Source organism: Bufo gargarizans, chromosome 9 (assembly GCF_014858855.1).
Source record: "Bufo gargarizans isolate SCDJY-AF-19 chromosome 9, ASM1485885v1, whole genome shotgun sequence".
Lineage (NCBI taxonomy): Eukaryota > Metazoa > Chordata > Amphibia > Anura > Bufonidae > Bufo > Bufo gargarizans.
Genome location: NC_058088.1, coordinates 85,145,868 through 85,167,301, shown reverse-complemented (window position 1 = coordinate 85,167,301; position 21,434 = coordinate 85,145,868). Strand labels below are relative to the sequence as shown.

The 21,434-nt window shown below is 44.0% G+C and overlaps 1 protein-coding gene across 1 annotated transcript; it reads left to right on the top strand.

Moving 5' to 3' along the window:
* The first annotated feature begins 8,911 nt into the window (after positions 1 to 8,911).
* LOC122919786 (protein kinase C delta type-like) lies at positions 8,912 to 20,185 on the top strand. Its single transcript, XM_044268973.1, has 8 exons — positions 8,912 to 9,317; positions 14,459 to 14,739; positions 15,702 to 15,793; positions 16,553 to 16,754; positions 17,284 to 17,427; positions 18,499 to 18,624; positions 19,143 to 19,359; positions 19,521 to 20,185. The coding sequence occupies exons 1-7, from the start codon at positions 8,912 to 8,914 to the stop codon at positions 19,269 to 19,271; spliced, it is 1,380 nt and encodes a 459-aa protein (XP_044124908.1). The 3' UTR covers positions 19,272 to 19,359; positions 19,521 to 20,185.
* The last annotated feature ends 1,249 nt before the right edge of the window (positions 20,186 to 21,434 follow it).

Sequence of the window (21,434 nt, the reverse complement as noted above, 5' to 3'; positions counted from 1 at the left end):
CGCGGCCTGATTCCAGCGGAGATCTGCAATCAAGATGGTGGTGGCTGGCCCGTCGCAAGCAAATGTAGGAGGTAAGTATTATTATTATATTTTTTTTACATATTTCAGGTTAAATCAATTCGCTACCACGAATCACGAGGAAATTCGGCTTTGCAGTGAATTGAATTTATGCTGAAATTCAGATTGAATTCCACTTCATCGGATTCGATTCGTTCAACACTAATTGTGATCCATAAGTAATATGACCAAACCAGCAGTGGTAGGCCCCACAAGGGATTACACAGCAGGAAAGCAGTCACATGGCAGATAATGCTTCAACAAACCTTTACTTTCTCAGAGGCACACATCTTGATGGTTCCAAACTCTAAGGCGAGGGCATAAAATTAATGATTGCACAATATACAGTCAGTATGCTTAAAGGGGTTTCCCAGGCTTTTAATATTGATGACCTATACTCAGGATAGGTCATCAATATCAGATTGGCGGGGGTGCCGATCAGCTGTATGAGTAGAAGGCACATACCACTCCGCCAATCTGATATTGATGACCTATCCTGAGGATAGGTAATCAGTATTAACCCCTTAGGGACCCATGACGTATCGGTACGGCATGGGTCCCGAGTCCTTAAGGACCCATGACGTACCGGTACGTCATGTGTTGTTCTGATCACAGCCGCCCGGTGGGCAGTGATCGGAACAAGGTGCCTGCTCAAATCATTAAGCAGGCACCTGGACAAACGTGTGGTTTGCTGCTTTTACCTGGTGCGGCGGCGGTGGTCGGCGGTGCCATCGGGTCCCCATGCGGCTGTAGGGGGGACCCGATGGCATGGATAGCCTGTATTACTCAAACAGCCGATGTATTCCAATACAGAAGTATTGGAATGCATTGTTAAGGATTAGACCCCCAAAAGTTCAAGTCCCAAAGTGGGACAAAAAATAAAGTGAAAAAAACAGTTGAAAAAAATAACGTTTACCCCCCCAAAAATTAAAAGTTTCAAGTAAAAATAAACAAAAATGAAATTTTCCCCAAATAAAGTAAAAAAAAATTGGTAAAAAATAGGGGGGGGGGAAAAAAGTATACATATTAGGTATGGCCGCGTCCGTATCGACCGGCTCTATACACCTATCACAGTGATGGCTAACCTTGGCACTCCAGCTGTGGTGAAACTACGACTCCCAGCATGCTCCATTTATTTCTATAGAGTTCTGAGAGCAACCAAGCAAGCGGGGCATCTTGGGAGTTGTAGTTTTACCACAGCTGGAGTGCCAAGGTTGGCCATCACTGACCTATCACATGACCTAACCCCTCAGATGAACACTGTAAAAAATAAAAACTGTGCTAAATAAACCATTGTTTTGTCACCATACATCACAAAAAGTACAACAGCAAGCGATCAAAAAGGCGTTTGCCCACCAAAATAGTGCCAATCTAACCGTCACCTCATCCCGCAAAAAATGAGCCCCTACCTGAGACAATCGCCCAAAAAATAAAAAAAGATGGCTCAGAATATGGAGACACTAAAACATAATTTTTTTTTGTTTTAAAAAAGCTGTCATGTGTAAAACTTACATAAATAAAAAAATAGTATACATATTTGGTATCGCTGCGTTCGTATCGACCGGCTCTATAAAAATATCACATGACCGAACCCCTCAGAGGAACACCGTAAAAAATGTAAAATAAAAACTGTGCTAAATAAACTATTTTTTGTCACCTTACATCACAAAAAGTGTAATAGCAAGCAATCAAAAAGTCACACGCACCCCAAAATAGTGCCAATAAAAGCATCATCTCATCCCGTAAAAATCATACCCTACCCAAGGTAGTCGCCCAAAAACTGAAAAAACTTTGGCTCTCAGACTATGGAAACACTAAAACATGATTTTTTTGGCTTCAAAAAAGAAATCATTGTGTAAAACATACATAAATAAAAAAAATGTATACATATTAGGTATCGCCGCATCCGTGACAACTTGGTCTATAAAATATCACATGATCTAACCTGTCAGATGAATGTTGTAAATAAAATATAAAAACGGTGCCAAAACAGCTATTTCTTGTTATCTTGCCTCACAAAAAGTGTAATATAGAGCAACCAAAAATCATATGTACCCTAATCTAGTACCAACAATACTGCCACCCTATCGCATAGTTTCTAAAATGGGGCCACTTTTTTGGAGTTTCTACTCTAGGGGTGCATCAGGATGGGACATGGTGTCAAAAAACCAGTCCAGCAAAATCTGCCTTCCAAAAACGATGGCATTCCTTTCCTTCTGCGCCCTGCCGTGTGCCCGTACAGCTGTTTACGACCACCTTTGGGGTGTTTCTGTAAACTACAGAATCAGGGCCATAAATATTGAGTTTTGTTTGGCTGTTAACCCTTGCTTTGTTACTGGGAAAAATGGATTAAAAATGGAAAATCTGTTTTGAATACCTTGAGGGGTGTAGTTTCTTAGATGGGGTCACTTTTATGGAGTTTCTACTGTAGGGGTGCATTAGGGGGGCTTCAAATGGGACATGGTGTCAAAAAAAACAGTCCAGCAAAATCTGCCTCCAAAAACCATATGGCATTCCTTTCCTTCTGCGCCCTGCCGTGTGCCCGTACAGTAGTTTGCCACCGTGTTTCTGTAAACTAAAGAATCAAGGCCATAAATATTGAGTTTGGTTTGGCTGTTAACCCTTGCTTTGTAACTGGAAAAAAATTATTCAAATGGAAAATCTGCCAAAAAAGGGAAATTTTGAAATTGTATCTCTATTTTCTATTAAATCTTGTGGAACACCGAAAGGGTTAACAAAGTTTGTAAAACCAGTTTTGAATACCTTGAGGGGTGTAGTTTCTAGAATGGGGTTGTTTATATTATGTAAGCCTAGCAAAGTGACTTCAGACCTGAACTGGTCCCTAAAAATTGGGTTTTTGAAAATTTATGAAAAATTTCAAGATTTGCTTCTAAACTTCTAAGCCTTGTAACAGCCCCAAAAAATAAAATATCATTCCCCAAATGATCCAAATATGAAGTAGACATATGGGAAATGTAAAGTATTAACTCTTTTTGGAGGTATTACAATGTATTATAGAAGTAGAGGAATTGAAACTTGGAAATTTGCAATTTTTTAAAAATTTTGGTACATTTTGTATTTTTTATAAATAAAAATGTTTTTTTTACTTCATTTTACCAGTGTCATGAAGTACAATATGTGACGAAAAAACAATCTCAGAAAGCGTTTTAAAGTTATCAGCACTTAAAGTGACACTGGTCAGATTTGCAAAAAATGGCCAAGTCCTTAAAGGATAACTGTCACACTTAGACCCTAATTTCAATTTTCATATATGTAGTTACTAATAACATGATATTCCAAAATCAGTTACTATTAGACTGACTTACCCCATATTTATTAAGATTCAGCAACCAGTCTGCATAAAACTGCAATTTCACTTTTCAGTTAAGATGGCCGCCACTGCCCTCACCCTGAGGCTAATCCGGCCTGCCCTCACTAGCCAGTAACAATAGCCCCCCAAAAGTGTCAGTAACCACAGCCCTCCCCCTAAAGGGTTAATCTCCTGCAGCACAAAGGGGTCCTCTTACCACATGTTGCTTTCATTGATACACTGAGCAGAGGGCAGATCTCCCTTGTCTGCGCTGCTTCAACTCTGCATTCTCCAGCTCTGCTGAGTGAGGGAGCGTCTGCCAAGCGCAGGGACAGGGAGAAGTGCACACAGCCCAGGCACTGTTATCAGCTGCTGGGGAGGACCTGGCTTTAATAATTTACTTACAGTCCCTGGCTGTCAGTAATGTGACCCTGCAGGCTGCGTGCTTCTGCGTCCTCCGTCCTTCAACACATAGACGGACCTGCATAGCAACCTGATTTTAAGCACAGGTAAAAGTAGGCAGTACAGGGAACAAAACTGTGGAATAAAGTTTAAATAGGGCCACCAAGGAGATATTAATCACCACAATCCAATACTCCAAAAAAATAATAATATGACAGCTATACTTTAAGGTGAAATTGGGGTTAAATTCCTTAAGGAGTTAAAAGCTTGGAAAACCCATTTAATAGGTTCAACAATCCAGCTGCATAAGCATAATGGCTTTACTCAAATTCCTCTAAATCTAGGTGCTCTGAATTGCACCACATTTGACGCAATTTATACTGAAATCTAGGGGCAATCACATGTGTGAGTATCACCTAGAAGCAGGGGCGTAGCTAAAGGCTCAAGGGCCCTGGTGCAAGAGTTCAGCTTCCCCCCCCCCCCCTTCACTCAGTGCTGGTGCACCTAGCTTTTCTTCTGCCCGAGGCAAAAATTGAAACACCCCCCCATGCCAAATTCTCAACCTAACCCCTTCCCTCCAGTCCTACTGTTAAAAGGGTTGTCCTCTTTTTATTACTGATGACCTATCCTCAGGATAGGTCATTAATATCAGATCGGCAGGGATCCCCCAGCACCCCCGCCAATCAGCTGTTTGAAGAGAGGGCAGCGCTCATATGAGAGCTGCTTTCTCTGCTCTCGTCACCTGCTCGCTGTAGCATTTGCAGTGATGAGCAGGTAAACAGCGCAGAGAAGGCAGCGCTCATACAAAAAAACATACTTGGAAAACATTACATACAGCGCTACAGAACATACAGGGTAATACAGCGCCACATGTGTACCTCTTACATCCAGTGACTTTTCTTCTCTGACATATTCTCTTTCCTATTCTATTCTATTCTATTTTCTATTTTTCTCCTCTCAGACCAGACCGCCATGGTGACTTCTTTCAGCCACGCCTCGTCTCTGCAGAGTTTAACAAATAGACATGCTATTTTCCCATCATCCTCCTCACCTTCTCAACACCCCATCCTGCACCCCCAATACTGTGCCCACTGTGCTCCCCAATACATTCCTGCGAAAACAGTCCCCCTGAAAATACTGGTACCACACCCCTTTATATTGTGCACCAGTACAAAAAAAGCCCCTATATAGAACCCTAATTGAGACCCCCATCTCAGACCAAACCCCCTTTAGACCTCTATGTCAGACCCCAGTTTTAGAACTCAGATCAGACCCCCCCATTAGACCTCCATGTAAGACCCTGACCCAATATGAGACCTCAGATAAGACCCCATTAGACCTCCAGACCCCCAATCAGACGTCTATACCCCCATTAGACCTCTCCAAACCCCCAGTCAGACCTCCAGCCCCCATTAGACCTCTCCAGACCCCCAATCAGAATTCTATACCCCCATTAGACCTCTCCAGACCCCCCAGTCAGACCTCCAGATTCCCCATTAGACCTCTCCAGACCCCCAATCAGATGTCTATACCCCCATTAGACCTCTCCAGACCCCCAGTCAGACCACTAGACCCCACCAAGTCAGACCTCCAGACTCCCATTAGACCTCTCCAGACCCCCAGTCAGACCTCCAGACCCCTATTAGACCTCTCCAGACCACCAATCAGATGTTTATACCCCCATTAGACCTCTCCAGACCCTCAGTCAGACCTTTAGACCCCCCATTAGAATTCTCCAGACCCCAGACCCCCTAGTCAGACCACTCCAGACACCCCTAGTGGACCATTCCAGACCCACAATAAGACTTCCAGAACCCCCATTAGATCTCTCCAGACCCCCTGTGAGACCTCTCCAGACCCCCAATCAGAACACTTCAGACCCCCAGTAACACATCAAGACTCCCCATTAAAACTTAAGACCCCCAATAAGACCTCCATATCAGACCTCAGCTCAGACTGTAAAATTATAAAAATAACTTACCTCTGCTGTCTCCTGCTGCCACTCTCCCTGTCCTGGTTCTCTTCTCAGGTCCCGCGCTGCACAGTCACCTGACCTCATGCAGCGTCAGGTCAGAGTGCACTCTCTACGTCCTGACGCTGCAGGCAGCCAGGACACAGTAGCGTGGGACCTGAGAAGAGTAAGAAGGGGGAGGGGTAAGTACAGCGCTCACATCGCTTCACCCCCGCCTCCTCCTCCTGCATACTAGTGAGTGCTTCCATTATGGAAGCGCTCACTAGTATTCTCTTTATAAGATGCACTGCATCTTATAAAGGGAAAAGTACAGTACCACTGGACCGCTGCGACCCCTATAGCTACGCCACTGCCTAGAAGTACTATAATGTATGTGTGTGATTTAGCAGTACTATATATTAGGTATAGAGATAGGTACTATTTAAAAGGGGATACATTTAGTTGATTTCTAGGTGTGTGTATGTGGGTGTATGAATAATTGAATATGGGTGTAATAAAGGGATTCCACATCAGGTCTTTGCCCCAGGTGACAAAATGCCCAGCTACAGCCTGCCCTGTCTTCTTGGCGCTGTTTGCTGCTACTTAGAAATGACCTAGACTGCTCAAGTCCTTATCTGATGAATAATTATGGAAATAAAACAGTATAGCAGCTGTAGTGTAGTAAGTAGCTAGTCTAAGACTTTTCTATTTCCGATACTGTTCCAAAATCATAAAAATGACTTTAGTTGTGTATTAAAATGATATTACATTGGATCTTACCAAATAGATACATTTTTATAAGTTTATCTGGGATTGTAAATTCATAGAGCCTGTATGGTGACTTACTGTAGGTGACATCTACTACATTATCTGTATTCAGAGAGTTATCACTGTTATCTGGTGGTGTTACATAGGACTGCAGGTAACATCTACTACATTATCTGTATTCAGAGAGTTATCACTGTGTTATCTGGTGGTGTTACATAGGACTGCAGGTAACATCTACTACATTATCTGTACTCAGAGTTTTCACTGTTATCTGTGGTGTTACATAGGACTGAAGGTGACAACTACTACATTATCTGTGCTTAGAGACTCTGACTACAAATAATGTAGTAGATGTCACCTACGGATAACATAAGGTACTCCGGGACTTAAATATTTATGGCCTATCCTTAGGAGTAAAATCAAGGAGGGGGGTGGAAAACGTTATTTCAGCGCATGGGGGTTAATGTCCATGAGATCCATTTAAGATGGTATAAGTGTTTGTCGTGACACCAGTTTGGGGTGCAGGGCCCCCTTTTAGTGATGTGGATGGTACCCAGGGTAGGAATGCCAGAGTGGTGTAGGGTAGCCTATAATGTCCCTTTAGGTGTGGCGGTGCATGTATCACGGTGCTCCTACCCGGATGTCCGGGAACCCCAGGCGTTGTCCTCTGTTGCAGAAAAAAGGGGTAGTTGGTTAAGGGGATGATGAAATAAATTGAGCCAGACCTTGTGATGAACTTGCTAACAGCTTTACTTGAATAAACTTTCATCAGGAAACAATCTTCCAACTTTATCTTGGTCACCAGCAGGCTTTAGCATGAATTCTGGCAGGCAAACACCCTTGGCTCTGCTATATCAGTTACTCTCTGACTCTGCTGTGCTGACAGGATAAAATAGAAACTTATCCTTTCTTCTGTAATTTGCTTTCTGTAGTCTGACTCTCTCTCTCTATCTTTATCCAGGGAACTTTCACTCCTGGCTCCTGAGGCTTGTAGTTTGGGCCTCCAGCTCCAGCCGGGCTGATGGTGCTCTGCTGGCTTTAGCAGGGCCCGTCCAGCAGGGATGAGGGCCTGCTTCCTTCCCCTTAGAGGGGGTACTCTCAACTGACCTTCACTGACTAAAACCCCTCCTGCTCTAGAGAGGGCTAGAATGGAAAGAAAGGCTTCTTCAAGGTAAGCTAGTTCTGCGATTACTGCCGCCATCTGCTGGTGAACCAGGCACATTACATCAAACATAACAGTTTCATGGAAATAAATATACACATTATGCAGGACCTGGAAATAAATGCATATGATGGCATTATATTAATCATAAGAGATAGTGGAGGTGTGTAAAAGATGGTAATGCATCTCTGGGGCATTACAATATCACAGCCAATAGCGGGCGACGCCGCTGACCTGCTGCTCTTGTGTCATGTTTTGGGGACCAGCTAAGTATCCGCTGTATGAGGGGCCCAGGCATTGTGGGTGAGTTTTCCAGGTTTGGATAACCCCTTAAATCTTGTGGACTGCATATGTCACTTAATAATTTAACTTAAAGGGGGTTGTCCCATCTGGGACACTGAAGGTATATGGCTAGGATGTGGCACCAATGTTTGATTGATGTGGGTCCCACCTCTGAGACCCGCTCCTATCTAGAGAACAGGGCTCACAAAGTGAAGCAGAGCCTGACACACATGTGCTCTCCATCCATCACTATGGGAGCTCCACAAATAGCCAAGCAAGTGCCCTCATCTATATGGCACTGCCGGAAGTAGTTCAGCCATGCATGCCAGGCTGCTTTCTGTTCACTTTGGGGGATCCCATTTTGGAGAAAGGAGCGGGTCCTAGCGATATGGCATCAATGTGCCAAAATAACCTTTTAAGTAATAAGATTTAAAATGTGATAACATCAATCAGTAGTGCTACAAAAGTTTCTGTCTAGCCCCAGCCTGACAACTGCTGTTACTATTCCCCCCGTCCCTGCGATCAGACTATGCAGGAAGTATAAGGGTGTCAATTTGTTCATACATTTTCAGGAGGAATAACAGAGGAATAGCACAACGCAGAGACATATCATAATAACAGAATTTTTTTATAAATATGGCACGCGTCTCCTACCATTTTTATAAAGCAAATTTTTGCTCCAACTTAAGTGGCACATTTTATTTCATAAGAGTATTCAACGTGTTCCTTAAACCTCACAGTAAAATGGAAACTTAAATCCATTATATTTCAGATAAGAAATGTATTTTCAATTGATATGTTCAAAAAGGGCCTGGCACAAACGGCTGAACGCTATTGGCCAGTTACTGGGCACATCACAATCCATGTAGCCAGGGCAACTGTGGTGCCAGTGTCTGAATGGTAGGTGGCAGTTAGAAGTGGCAGTTGGAGTTGAGTAGCGACGGTGGACATATCTGCTTACCCCAGGGAAAGCGCTGCGATGGATACAGAGAAGATTGCTGTGAAGAGGAGAGGACAGAAGAAGAGGAGACACATTTCTGACTCATCGGCTGATGAGCAGAAGAAGATGGAGGAAGAAGAGAAGAATATCATCAGGAGGAAAGGAGGGAAGAAGCAACGGACCATCCGGACCTCAGCTGATGAAGACAAGGAGACACCCAAGAGGAGCAAGAAGAGGAAGAAGAGGATAACATCCAGCTCCTCTGAGAAGATGTCTCCTAATCAACCCATGATTCCAGTGGATGAAGATGTGACTAAACAGCCAAAATGCGGTAAGAAGAGAAAACTCATCCTCATCTCTTCAAAAGATGGAAAGAAGTCACGGATCAAGAAAGAAGATGATGTCCTGAAGAAAGAAGACCAGCAGGAGGACCAGGGAGTCTCAGGTAGATGCACACATACAGTAATACAGAAGCTACACATCCTGGACACATTGTATAACTTTACATTAATCTGTTCTGTAGAGCGGAGACCTGAGACAAGCAGAAGGAAGGGGATTCCACATTTACATCTGGGGTGTTACTAGGGATGGGGGAGGAGTGCTAGCGGGCATGTACCCTGGGAGCGCCAACAAGCCATTCTGCCTGCTCAGGGTATTTAGATACTGGGCTAGGACAGTGCAGTGTGAATTAGGCCGTACACAGGTCCGTTTTAAGCATTTAATGTTATTATAGGAATTATTTCTAATCCCCCAATAGTGTCCTGTATGAGTTGTCAGCAGATCCTGTCCATGGAGAGAATACAGGCTGTCATAAACAGCAGCCTGCATTGTGTATAGTACAACACTGTAACAACCCTGCATACACGGGAGTGATTCTGATACATGGACAATGTGGTTGTATTGTAAGTGATTAGAAGTCATCAGGAGTTCCAGGTCCCTATAAATGTACAAGGCCACGTGCTGAGCTCATGTCTACAGATCCCTGACCTCCAAGGTGACTTCTAATATTCTTAATAATGTATTATAGGAATGACACCCTTCAGCTGCTGCAGAACCTCTTTCTGTAGAGTTAGGTCACTGTCAGATGTATTTTGGTTACTATTTGTATGTCAAACCCAGGAATACAGAATACATAAGAAATACAGACGTCTCCATCCCCCTTTCTCTCTGTGTAGGTTCCACTCTGGGTTTTGGCTTACAAATACTGATCCCTAATATTGACCTGAATATAGAAGTGGATAGTGCCCCCAGTAATTAGATGAAAGAAGTTCTGCAGCATCTGAGCTGTGCAATTCTGTTCTGCAGCAGCTTTGACACAAAACGGTATTCATTTAGTTGATTTGGGGTCTGCATTTATTATGGGGTATGTATTGTTCCAGGGTTTGTATTCAGGGGTCTGCTCTGCGAGTTCGTAAGCTTTTAGTTTTTATGGCGCTCAGTGATGTTATCTTTATCCTGCGGATCAGCACAGACATGGCGCTATTAAATATACATTGTTTTCCTTATGTTTTATTACATGTATAAAATAGAAAAAACTTCTCGCTTTGTGTGTGTGTGTTTTTAAAGCATTTATCATGTGGTGTATTTTATTAGGTTGGAAGTTTACAGACACAGTGACACCAATTAAAAAATTCTTATTGTATATAATAAAAGGAAAGAGTTTTTTTTAGCTTCTTTAAATATATATTTTTAAATATGATTATTTTTATTGCACATTTGGCCCCCACTGTGGAGCCTTCTCCATATACTGTCCTGCAGCATTACAGTGTATAGGTATATGGTATGTCAGGAAGGGGACATGGGTTGGTTAACCGTTATATGTCATATTTATTTATTGATTATAAAAATAGAGCACATTAACCATTTAGGCCTCATGCACACGACCGTTGTGTGCATCCGTGACTTTCAATGGGTCCGTGGAAAAATCGGGAAAATGCACCGTTTTGTAGCCGAGACCGTGATCCGTGTTTCTTGTCCGTCAAAAAAATAGGACCTGTCCTATTTTTTTGACAGACAACGGTTCACGGACCCATTCAAGTCAATGGGTCCGTGAAAGAACACGGATGCACACAAGATTGGCATCCGTGTCCGTGATCCGTGGCCGTAGGTTACTTTCATACAGACGGATCCGAAGATCCGTCTCCATAAAAGCTTTTTCAGAGGTGAGTTTTCACTTCGTGAAAACTCAGATCCGACAGTATATTCTAACACAGAGGCGTTCCCATGGTGATGGGACGCTTCAGGTTAGAATATACTGAAAATGACTGCCCCCTGCTGCCTGATTGGTGTCCAGTGGGCCCCCCCTCCCTCCGCTGTAGATAACTCGTTGGTGGCCAGTGGGCCCTCTCCCCTCCCTCCCCCTCCTAATTAATATCGCCCCCCCCATCATTGGTGGCAGTGGAGAGTACCGATCGGAGTCCCAGTGTAATCGCTGGGGCTCCGATCGGTAACCATGGCAACCGGGACGCTACTGCAGTCCCGGGTGCCATGGTAGCTTAGCAATTTGTAGAAGCTTCATACTTACCTGCGAGCAGCGATGTCTGTGACTGCTATACGCAATGCGCCGCACAGACCTGTCACTTACCAGTAGGAGGAGCTCCCGGACGGTCACAGACATCGCAGCTCGCAGGTAAGTATGAAGCTTCTACAAATTGCTAAGTAACCATGGCAACCGGGACTGCAGTAGCGTCCCGGTTGCCATGGTTACCGATCGGAGCCCCAGCGATTACACTGGGACTCCGATCGGTACTCTCCACTGCCACCAATGATAGGGGGGCTATTTTAATTAGGAGGGGGAGGGAGGGGAGAGGGCCCACTGGCCACCAACGAGTTAACTACAGCGGAGGGAGGGGGGGCCCACTGGACACCAATGAGTTAACTACAGGGGAGGGAGGGGGGCTGGCTACCAACAAGTTAACTACAGGGGAGGGAGGGGGGCCCACTGGCCACCAATGAGTTAATTACAGGTGAGGGAGGGGGGGGTGGCCGCACTGGCCACCAATGAGTTAACTACAGGGGAGGGAGGGGGGGCGGCCGCACTGGCCACCAATGAGTTAACTACAGGGGAGGGGGGGGGGGGCTGCACTGGCCACCAATGAGTTAACTACAGGGGAGGGAGGGGGGGGGGCGGCCGCACTGGCCAGCAATGAGTTAAAAACAGGGGGAGGGGGGTCTGCCCCCTGCTGCCTGGCAGCACCTGCCAGGCAGCAGGGGGCAGTCATGTACACAGTTTTTCAGTATATTCTAACCTGAAGCGTCCCCATCACCATGGGAACGCCTCTGTGTTAGAATATACTGTCGGATCTGAGTTTCACGATCTAGCTCATATCCGACAGTATATTCTAACATAGAGGCGTTCCCATGGTGATGGGGACGCTTCAAGTTAAAATGTTCGGGTGTCCACTTGTGAGTTCCGTTTGAAGGGGCTCACAAGCGGACCCGAACGCTTCCGTCCAGCCCTAATGCATTCTGAGTGGACGCGGATCCGCTCAGAATGCATCAGTCTGGTAGCGTTCAGCCTCCGCTCCGCTCAGCAGGCGGACACCTGAACGCTGCTTGCAGCGTTCGGGTGTCCGCCTAGCCGTGCGGAGGCGTGCGGATCTGTCCAGACTTACAATGTAAGTCAATTGGGACGGATCCGTTTGAAGATGACACACTATGGCTCAATCTTCAAACGGATCCGTCCCCCATTGACTTTACATTGAAAGTCAATGGGGACGGATCCGTTTGCAATTGCACCATATTGTGTCAACGTCAAACGGATCCGTCCCCATTGACTTGCATTGTAATTCAGGACGGATCCGTTTGGCTCCGCACGGCCAGGCGGACACTAAAACGACTTTTTTTTCATGTCCGTGGATCTTCCAAAAATCAAGGAAGACCCACGGCTGAAAAAACGGTCACGGATCACGGACCTACGGACTCCGTTTTTGCGGACCGTGAAAAAATACTGTTGTGTGCATGAGGCCTTAGATTCTGTAAAAATGTATCCATTTTAAAGTTATGACTTTTATTGACATAGTATAGCGCCACCTGGTGTTCACAGTGCATAGCAATGTGCAGGTCCATCTACTGAGCTCAGAGAGCCGATTAGACATGCTCACTCCTCCAGAGCCAGGTCTCTGCATAGTGATCCTGTGTTCCCAGCAGAAGAGCCCATAGAAATAGCTTTCTGCATGGAAGAAGCCCTTCTTATTTAGCTCCTCTGCAGTGAGCACAGGGAAGAAAGCTATTTCTTCTAGCTGCCCGGCGGAGAACAGAGAGGACCACTGTGAAGAGACCTGGCTATGAGGACAGTGACTGACCTGTGACCAGCAGCACTCAGCTCAGTAGATGCAGATTGTTATACGCTTTAAACAGCAGGTGGCGCCATACTGTACATGTAAATGTCATAATTCTCCATGGGAGTAACAGCAGATAAATAGCACATAGGCTCAGTGTTTATCATCCATCTCCTTAATGCATAATAACCTATATGTATCTCATATGTGATAAAGGGTTATATGGATCCAGCTCACACGTTGAGGTCACTCTCTATATATGGTGGATGCTGACAGTATAATACAGGAGACACCTGCCAGCAGTGCACAGGAACAGCGATGACGATGATACCGGTCTTTTAAGTCCTCCGAATGGAACCTCTGTGGAAAAATCGCAGGGCTCCTTACATGGCTCTAATAATAAAAACACATGTGTGTGTTAGAAAATGGCGATGCAAAGAATATTGTATTTTTTCAAAAAAAAATTGTATATAGCTAAGTAAATGGAAATTTTAAAAGTCATGGCTCTTGCAATATTGAAAAAAAATCTAAACAAAAAACACAAAAAGAAAATCAGTCAATTCCTAAAGGGGTTAAGGCACTTGGTCTGGGGTCCGTATTTATTAAGGGGTCTGATTTCTGCATTTACTTTAGAGTCTGGTCTAGTTCTGTTAAAGGGGTATTCCCATCTAAGACAATGGGGTCATATTCTCTAGGATATGCCCCATTGTCTCATAGGTGTAGGTCCCACTTTTGGGACCCTAACCTATTTCATAAACGCAGCTGACAAAGTCCCAGAAGGCGCACCGCACAAGTACGGCTGCCCTCCTGTCATTTCTATGGGAGGTAGAAAATAGCTAAGCCCCATAGAAATAGCTCGGCCTCATAGAAATAGATGGGAGCAGTGGCTGCGCAAGCTGGGTGCGTGCCCATTCACTTCTATTGTGACAGTGCTTGGTGATGGCCGGACCAAGGGAAATCTGGGGTCCTCCAACCAGCACTTTCCCAGCTCGTTCTCGATATAGGTGCGGGTCCCAAACATGGGACCAACACCTATCAGACAATGGGAACATATCCTAGCGATATTCCCCCATTGTCTCAGATGGGAATATCCCTTCAAATAGAACAGTATAGACCCTCACCGATCACCATTCAGAGTCTATGGGACCGCTGGAGATAGCCAAGCTCTGTACTTGGCTATACAAATTCGGGAGTGTTGGCAGCTATCGTCTATCAGAGTAACATAAAGAGCCAAGCCAATCAATATGATATAAAAGCCTAAGATGGGAATATCCTTTCACATGTCTTTCTATTATTTCCCCCCTAGTCGAGGACAGCGGTGTTCGGCCAACCTGCTCTAGAAGCACAATCTCTGATACCATCAGGAAGAGATTAATTTTCCATCATGTGCTCGGGAAGGGAAGTTATGGTAAGGTCGTCTTGGCGGAGGATACTTCTAACCATCAGAAGTATGCTGTTAAGATCATCAGCAAGAGAGCCCTGCTTGCCGACTGCGATGAGGCAGATGTGTTGGTGGAGCACCGAGTCTTACAGCTGGCATCTGGGAGCCCCTTCCTTGTCCACGCGGACTTTGCATTCCAGACCAAGGTAAACTACTGCATCATACAGTCATAGGAATAGATGCTCCAGAATTCATATTACATGGAGAATGCATGCAGCTATTAAACCCGGCATGTCAGGAGTGGTGACAGGTCCTCCTTAAGGGAGCAAATAAAGGTTATTTATTCTATGGTGGCAGGTTATATCATCTTCTAATTTACTTTATTTGTGGACTATAAGGCGCCCCCAGGTTTAGATTACAGAAAATTAGAAAATAACATTTTCAACTTATTAAACCTTACCTGGTCGAGGTCACATATTTTGGGGTCTAGCATAGAGGGGGTTAATAGATTTAGTCAGTGTGTCATCTGCTGACCATAGAATCAAACCGCAATGGCGCATGTGATCACCTTATTAAATGTACCTACCCAAGTGTCTCCTGTCATTGCTCTGCAGTGTCCTGCCATGCTTCTTCTGCTGTATTATTTCATTTTTTAGGTACTTTTTTTCCTTCTGGGATCATGACATTGTACAGATACAGTACACATGCCCAACTCCTTGAGGTGCATATTACACACACAACTCAGCTCATCCATAAACACTGCATTACGTGAAGTTATGTAACAGGATCCTTCATTGTTTACCTCCAGTGGCTAAAAACCTACCCTCCCCATGTCATGGACACACAGACACTCGGCCCAATAAAGTCCAGGTATCTGTGTCGAGTGCTGTGCACCATATCTCCATCACAGGACCAAGACAGGTTCATAGCAGCTAGAAGGCAAACAATGACGGTTCCCATTCAATAACTGCAGGCAGAGATCCTAATAACTGAGAACTTGATACAGAAAGATTGTAAATATGTAGAATCTTTCACTGTATACCAGGAATAACCATTACTGATTGACACTGGAATATCCCTTTAAAGATGACAGAAGCCACAGCTAGATTTCATATAGTAAATGTGTAGATGTTCTGATGGTTTGGTAATGGTGTCTTCTATGTCACAGATGCTTGTTCTACTTGGTCTGGAATACATGAGCTGCGGGGACTTTGATCAGTTCCTACGGGTGAAGGGGCGGCTTGACATCCCCAGTGCAAGGTATGGTTAAATAAGAACCTCAGCCAAACAGTTAGATAATGAGTCTGACAGGAAATATTAGATCCAGTGTCCGGCCTCATGCACATCACGCTGATGAGATCTGCTCCCCTGTTTGTCTATTCTCTTCAAAAGAAGAATCTTAGACAGAGAGGAAACGTTCCTCCAGGAATCACATCTCTGCGATGTGATCTTTTTTCTGATATCTCCCCAGTCTGATGTGAAGGAACCTTAACATATTCCTAGGTATTAAAGGAGCCTCCGGGAATAGATATTAATGGCCAAAAGCAACACATTCTAGAACAGGGGTGCACAACCTTTTCTGGTTGAGGGCCACATTGTCAGCCTGAACCAATGCCAAGGGCTGAAAGTAAAACTTAAAGGGGTATTACCAACTGAAATACTGTATTTTTGGCATATAGAACATACAGTATATACTATAAATGTCTAATTACCGTTCTAGGACTCCCATCTAATAGAAGAATATGTACCAGATGTTTGGGGGCCGCACAGAATGATATCGAGGGCCGCAGGTTGTGCACCCCTGTTCTAGAACATGACTAGGACTGGTTGCTCTTTAAAACCCTGGAATAGAAGTCCATGTGATTTTAAGCCACCATGCAGCCCTGGCCATAAGACACTGCCTCATCATTTGAAAATGATAAGAAACATTATTGTCTCTTATTCTGGTGACTGGTAAGAAAGTCTAAGAGTCTTCTGTGTTATCCTTGCATTATATTCATTTATTTACTTTTCTGACAGATTCTATGCCGCTGAGCTCGTGTGTGGCATCCAATATCTCCATTCTAAGGGCATCATCCACAGAGACCTCAAGCCCGAGAACATCCTGGTGGCTGAGACGGGCCATATTAAGATCACGGATTTCGGTCTCGCACTTGAGAACATGCTTGGAGACCGCACAGCCACCGAATATGCTGGAACAGAAGGCTATGTGGCTCCTGAGGTGAGAAAAAGGGGAGTTTTCATCATTTTCACTGATCCATTTGTATTGAAGGGGTTCAGAATATTGATTACTCATCCTTAGGATAAGCATGAGCATCATATTGGTGGAAGTCTGACTTTTGGCACCACAGCTTTTTACCTGTTTAAGGGGCCATATTGATTGTGTAAGCACTTCATTACCTTCATGCCATCTACTGATCTCAGGGATCAGCTGTTATTGCCAGGGGAAGCTCGAGGTGGCCATTCATTTCCACTGCAGTGGGTGCTCGTGGAGAAACTTATATTAGAATATGCCCGTTCAAATGATTGAAGCCCCCCCATGTAACACTTGGTCACACTGAGTCTACAAGAGATGACTTTGTGGTTGCAGTTTATCTGCTGCTGGATGGAGGCAGAACATCTTGGCATCATTCAGCTAAACACCTTGAGTGACTCCATTTTATGCGATGTTGGCAATGGCAGAAGCCTGACCACCTACAAGAGTAGTATAAGTATAAGCTACGTAGTCATTCTTCTCTCCTTCCTGGCAGATGCTGGATAAGGAGGAGTATGGTGTCGGAGTGGACTGGTATTCATTTGGTGTCATCCTAAATGAAATGATTACCAGTGAGTGTACGTACAATCCTAAACTGTTTGACACAACACACTCCAGCGCTGAAGACATCATTAAAGAGGTCAGTATGTTACTGCATGGCACTACTGTATCATATACAATGTTACATGACAAGCTATGATAGAAGACATCTCCCCCTACAATACCCCATAGTGCACCATGATCTCCCTCACTAATACTCACCACTGTAGTGTTTAGGAGAGGTCCCCCCTCAGAGGTGCTGCTCGCTGGATAATAATACACAACCAGGACTTCTGTAGTATACAAGGTGACAATACTGGTCTCCACAACAGAGGATGCTGAGGAGTCACCCTTGGAGCCACAACCTGACCAGATCCAGCACAGACTTAGCAATAGCACAATCTCTGACAAGAGTCTTGGTCCGGAGCCTGGTTAAATAGGAGCAGCATGAGCTGCCATTTTTACCAGCACTGAGGCAGACATTATAGTCGTTTTCCCATGGTAACATTTTTTGGGAATAAATTACCTATTGGATAGTTGGAATATGAGTTTCCCTTCAAAGTACGGGTCTGGTAGTTAATGTCCTGAGGACAAGTCTACATACTTAGTCCACCCCTCTGAGCTTATTTAACAAGCAGCCACAGATTTCTAAAATCTCCCATTGCTGACACTACAGCCCGAGTCCAGCATTCAGACAGAAAAAACATTATCAAATTTAGGCCTTATGCACATGGTCGTTGTTTTGGTCCACATCCGATCCGCCGTTTTGCCGGCTCAGATGCGGAACCATTCATTTCAATGGGGCCGCAAAAGAATGCGGACAGCACTCCGTGTGCTGTCCACATCCGTTGCTCTGTTCCGTGGCCCTGCTAAAAAAATCTAACATGTCCTATTCTTGTCCGTGCTTTGCGGACAAGAATAGGCATTTATATTGAAAGCTGTACGTGCCGTTCCGCAAATTGCGGAATGCGCACAGACGCCATCCGTGTTTTGCGGACCGCAAAACACACCACGTTCGTGTGCATGCGGCCTTATCAAAACTAACGCAAGAGAAAAGTGGAGATTTCATTTCCCAGCTTTCCCCTGAAAATGTAAGATCAGGAATGTGATTGGTCATTGTGCTCAAAGGTCGTTATAGTCACTAAGTTCTCATTATATTTCTCATTTTCAGCTCCTCCAGAGAGATCCTGCCAAGCGCTTAGGAGTCCACGGTAACATCCGAGGCCATCATTTCTTCCAGCATATTGACTGGGTCTCAGTGGAAGCCCTTCAGATGCCACCACCACACATCCCTGTAGTAAGTACATAAACAGAAAGTCTACCATGCTGTAGATACACTTCATACACGGTATATGATTCTCAATGTCAGGGGCTTGATAGGGGGACATGTTGGCAGGTAATAAGGAGGGGGGCAGAGCCATCAAGCAGTAGCAATTGTCACAGGACATGCTGGTTTGGGGATTGGGCCGCTGAACTCCAACTCCAGTAATACATGTCAGCATACAGAGCTTTTATGTGTTTTCAGTAGTTCGCATTTTGAATGTATTTTGGAAGGTAAAGTCATAATTATATTTGTAACAAATAATTCTTAAATAAAACCGTTTGGAGGCAGACCCCAGTAACGAGTGCAGGCCACTACCCTAATATGGAATTTAATATGCTTTATACTCCTACAGAAAAATCATATCTTATTATAGTGGGGGATGAGTACATAAGGTAATCATATTACATGTGGAAATATTACCAGCATAAGCTTCATCTGTGACCAATTGTGATGACCATATCCTCATTTATATCTATTTCTTTTTCTTGTAGCCATCTATACCTCAACATTGTTCCACACGATTCAACCTGAACAAAATGGAGGCAGCAGCGGCCAAGAAGCGACGACTGCCACTGAAACATCAGGCCATTTTCAGAGGGTTTTCATTCGTCACCTGGTAAACCCTCCACCGGCTCTAATGTCACCAGAGCAAGATGTCCTCCTGAGCCCCTGGAGAAGACTAATGGATGGACAGAAGATCAGATCCAGGTATATAGATGGAAATAAGTAGTGTTCCTATACAGTTGAATACATTTCCTAATGATTCAAGATTTAAGGTGCTCCAAATGTGAAGCTTAAATTTCATGAGCATTAAACATTTGTGTAAAATCCAGATATTGTATTGATTCATCCTGTCATATATACCACAGTATGAAGACCATAACAGGATAGGAAAGACTGGATCCTGGAAACCCTCCCTGCGATTGGACTGAAGGTAAACATCTTGAAGACACTTGATGACAGAGGACACTGGTCCTGAAGCCAATCCCACTGGATGATGTGAGGTGAGTATGTGTACGGGCATTTGATCCAGGGACTATTTTCCCACTGCTTTATTTGCAGTCTGGAAGGAGTGTTTTTCCCCTTAGATTAGTACAAATTGGCAGATGTCATAAAGGGGTTTTTTCTCTCCTTCTTCTGGATCAACACAGTTGCCCTCCCCAATTCAGCCATTCACCTAATTCAAAGTACAATTCGGCCAACCCCTTGTGGACAGATTCATTAGTAATTGATTCTGGGACTAATCTGACTGCCATGCATGGAGTCGGGAAGGAATTTTTCCTCATTAGAAGCTGATGGCTGAGGCTCAGTGAGGTTTTTTCGCCTTCCTCTGGATTAATAATATCTGATCCAGGGAAAAATAGTCTGACTGCCCTAAGCGGAGTCGGGAAGGAATTTTTCCCCCTATAGGGGGTTTTTTCGCCTTCCCCGGAATCAATACAAGTCAATGGATGTAACATATCCTTGACTTTGATTTGGAATTTACATCAAAACACCTGTCCCATCATTAATAAGATTATCAATGAAATAAAATTCTCTATTCGCCCCTATATCGTTGTGTGCCTGGTTTTATTTCCACTGACTGACACGTGCTCAGGGCTGGATCTCGCTGTTCTCATCATATGATCACATTTTAAGCTTCTGCTCTTTACTTTCTGTAGTAAACAGAGAACATAAGAAATCATGGAAAAGACAATTAATATCCAATATTCATCTCTGTTCACATTTATACCAAATCATCTTCATAATTGAGATAGGGACACGGAAAGCAGAAAGATAAAACTGGCTGTGAACTATCTGCAAATTTACTGATAATTGACATGATGCTGTGCAGTGTCCATATATACAGAATACGAGCAGATACTGAGTATTACACCCAATATAGAGGACAGGAGAAGTGGTACTGTGTAGTGTAAATATATACAGAATACGAGCAGATACTGAGTAGTACACTTAGTATACAGGACAAGAGAAGTAGTACTGTGCAGTGTCCATATATACAGCATATGAGCAGATACTGAGTATTACACCCAGTATACAGGACAGGAGAAGTGGTACTGTGTAGTGTAACTATATACAGAACACAAGAAGATACTGAGTATTACACTTAGTATACAGGACAAGAGAAGTAGTACTGTGTAGTGTAAATATATACAGAACACAAGCAGATACTGAGTATTACACTTAGTATACAGGACAAGAGAAGTAGTACTGTGCAGTGTCCATATATACAGAATACAAGCAGATACTGAGTATTACACTTAGTATACAGGACAAGGGAAGTAGTACTGTGTAGTGTAAATATATACAGAATACAAGCAGATACTGAGTATTACACTTAGTATACAGGACAAGAGAAGTAGTACTGTGTAGTGTAAATATATACAGAATACAAGCAGATACTGAGTATTACACCCAATATAGAGGACAGGAGAAGTGGTACTGTGTAGTGTAAATATATACAGAATACAAGCAGATACTGAGTATTACACTTAGTATACAGGACAAGAGAAGTGGTACTGTGCAGTGTCCATATATACAGAAAAAGAGGCGATACTAAGAATTAAACCCAGTATAAAGAGAAGTGGCACTGTGCAGCATTCATATACACAGAATAAAAGCAGATACTGAGAATTACACCCAGTATGCAGGACAAGGGAAGTGGTATATTCAGAATACGAGCAGATACTGAGTATTGCACCTATTATACAGGTGAAGAAGAGAAGTCGTACTGTGCAGTGTCCATATATAGGTAATGACCCAGAGTGCCATTTCCCCTCTTT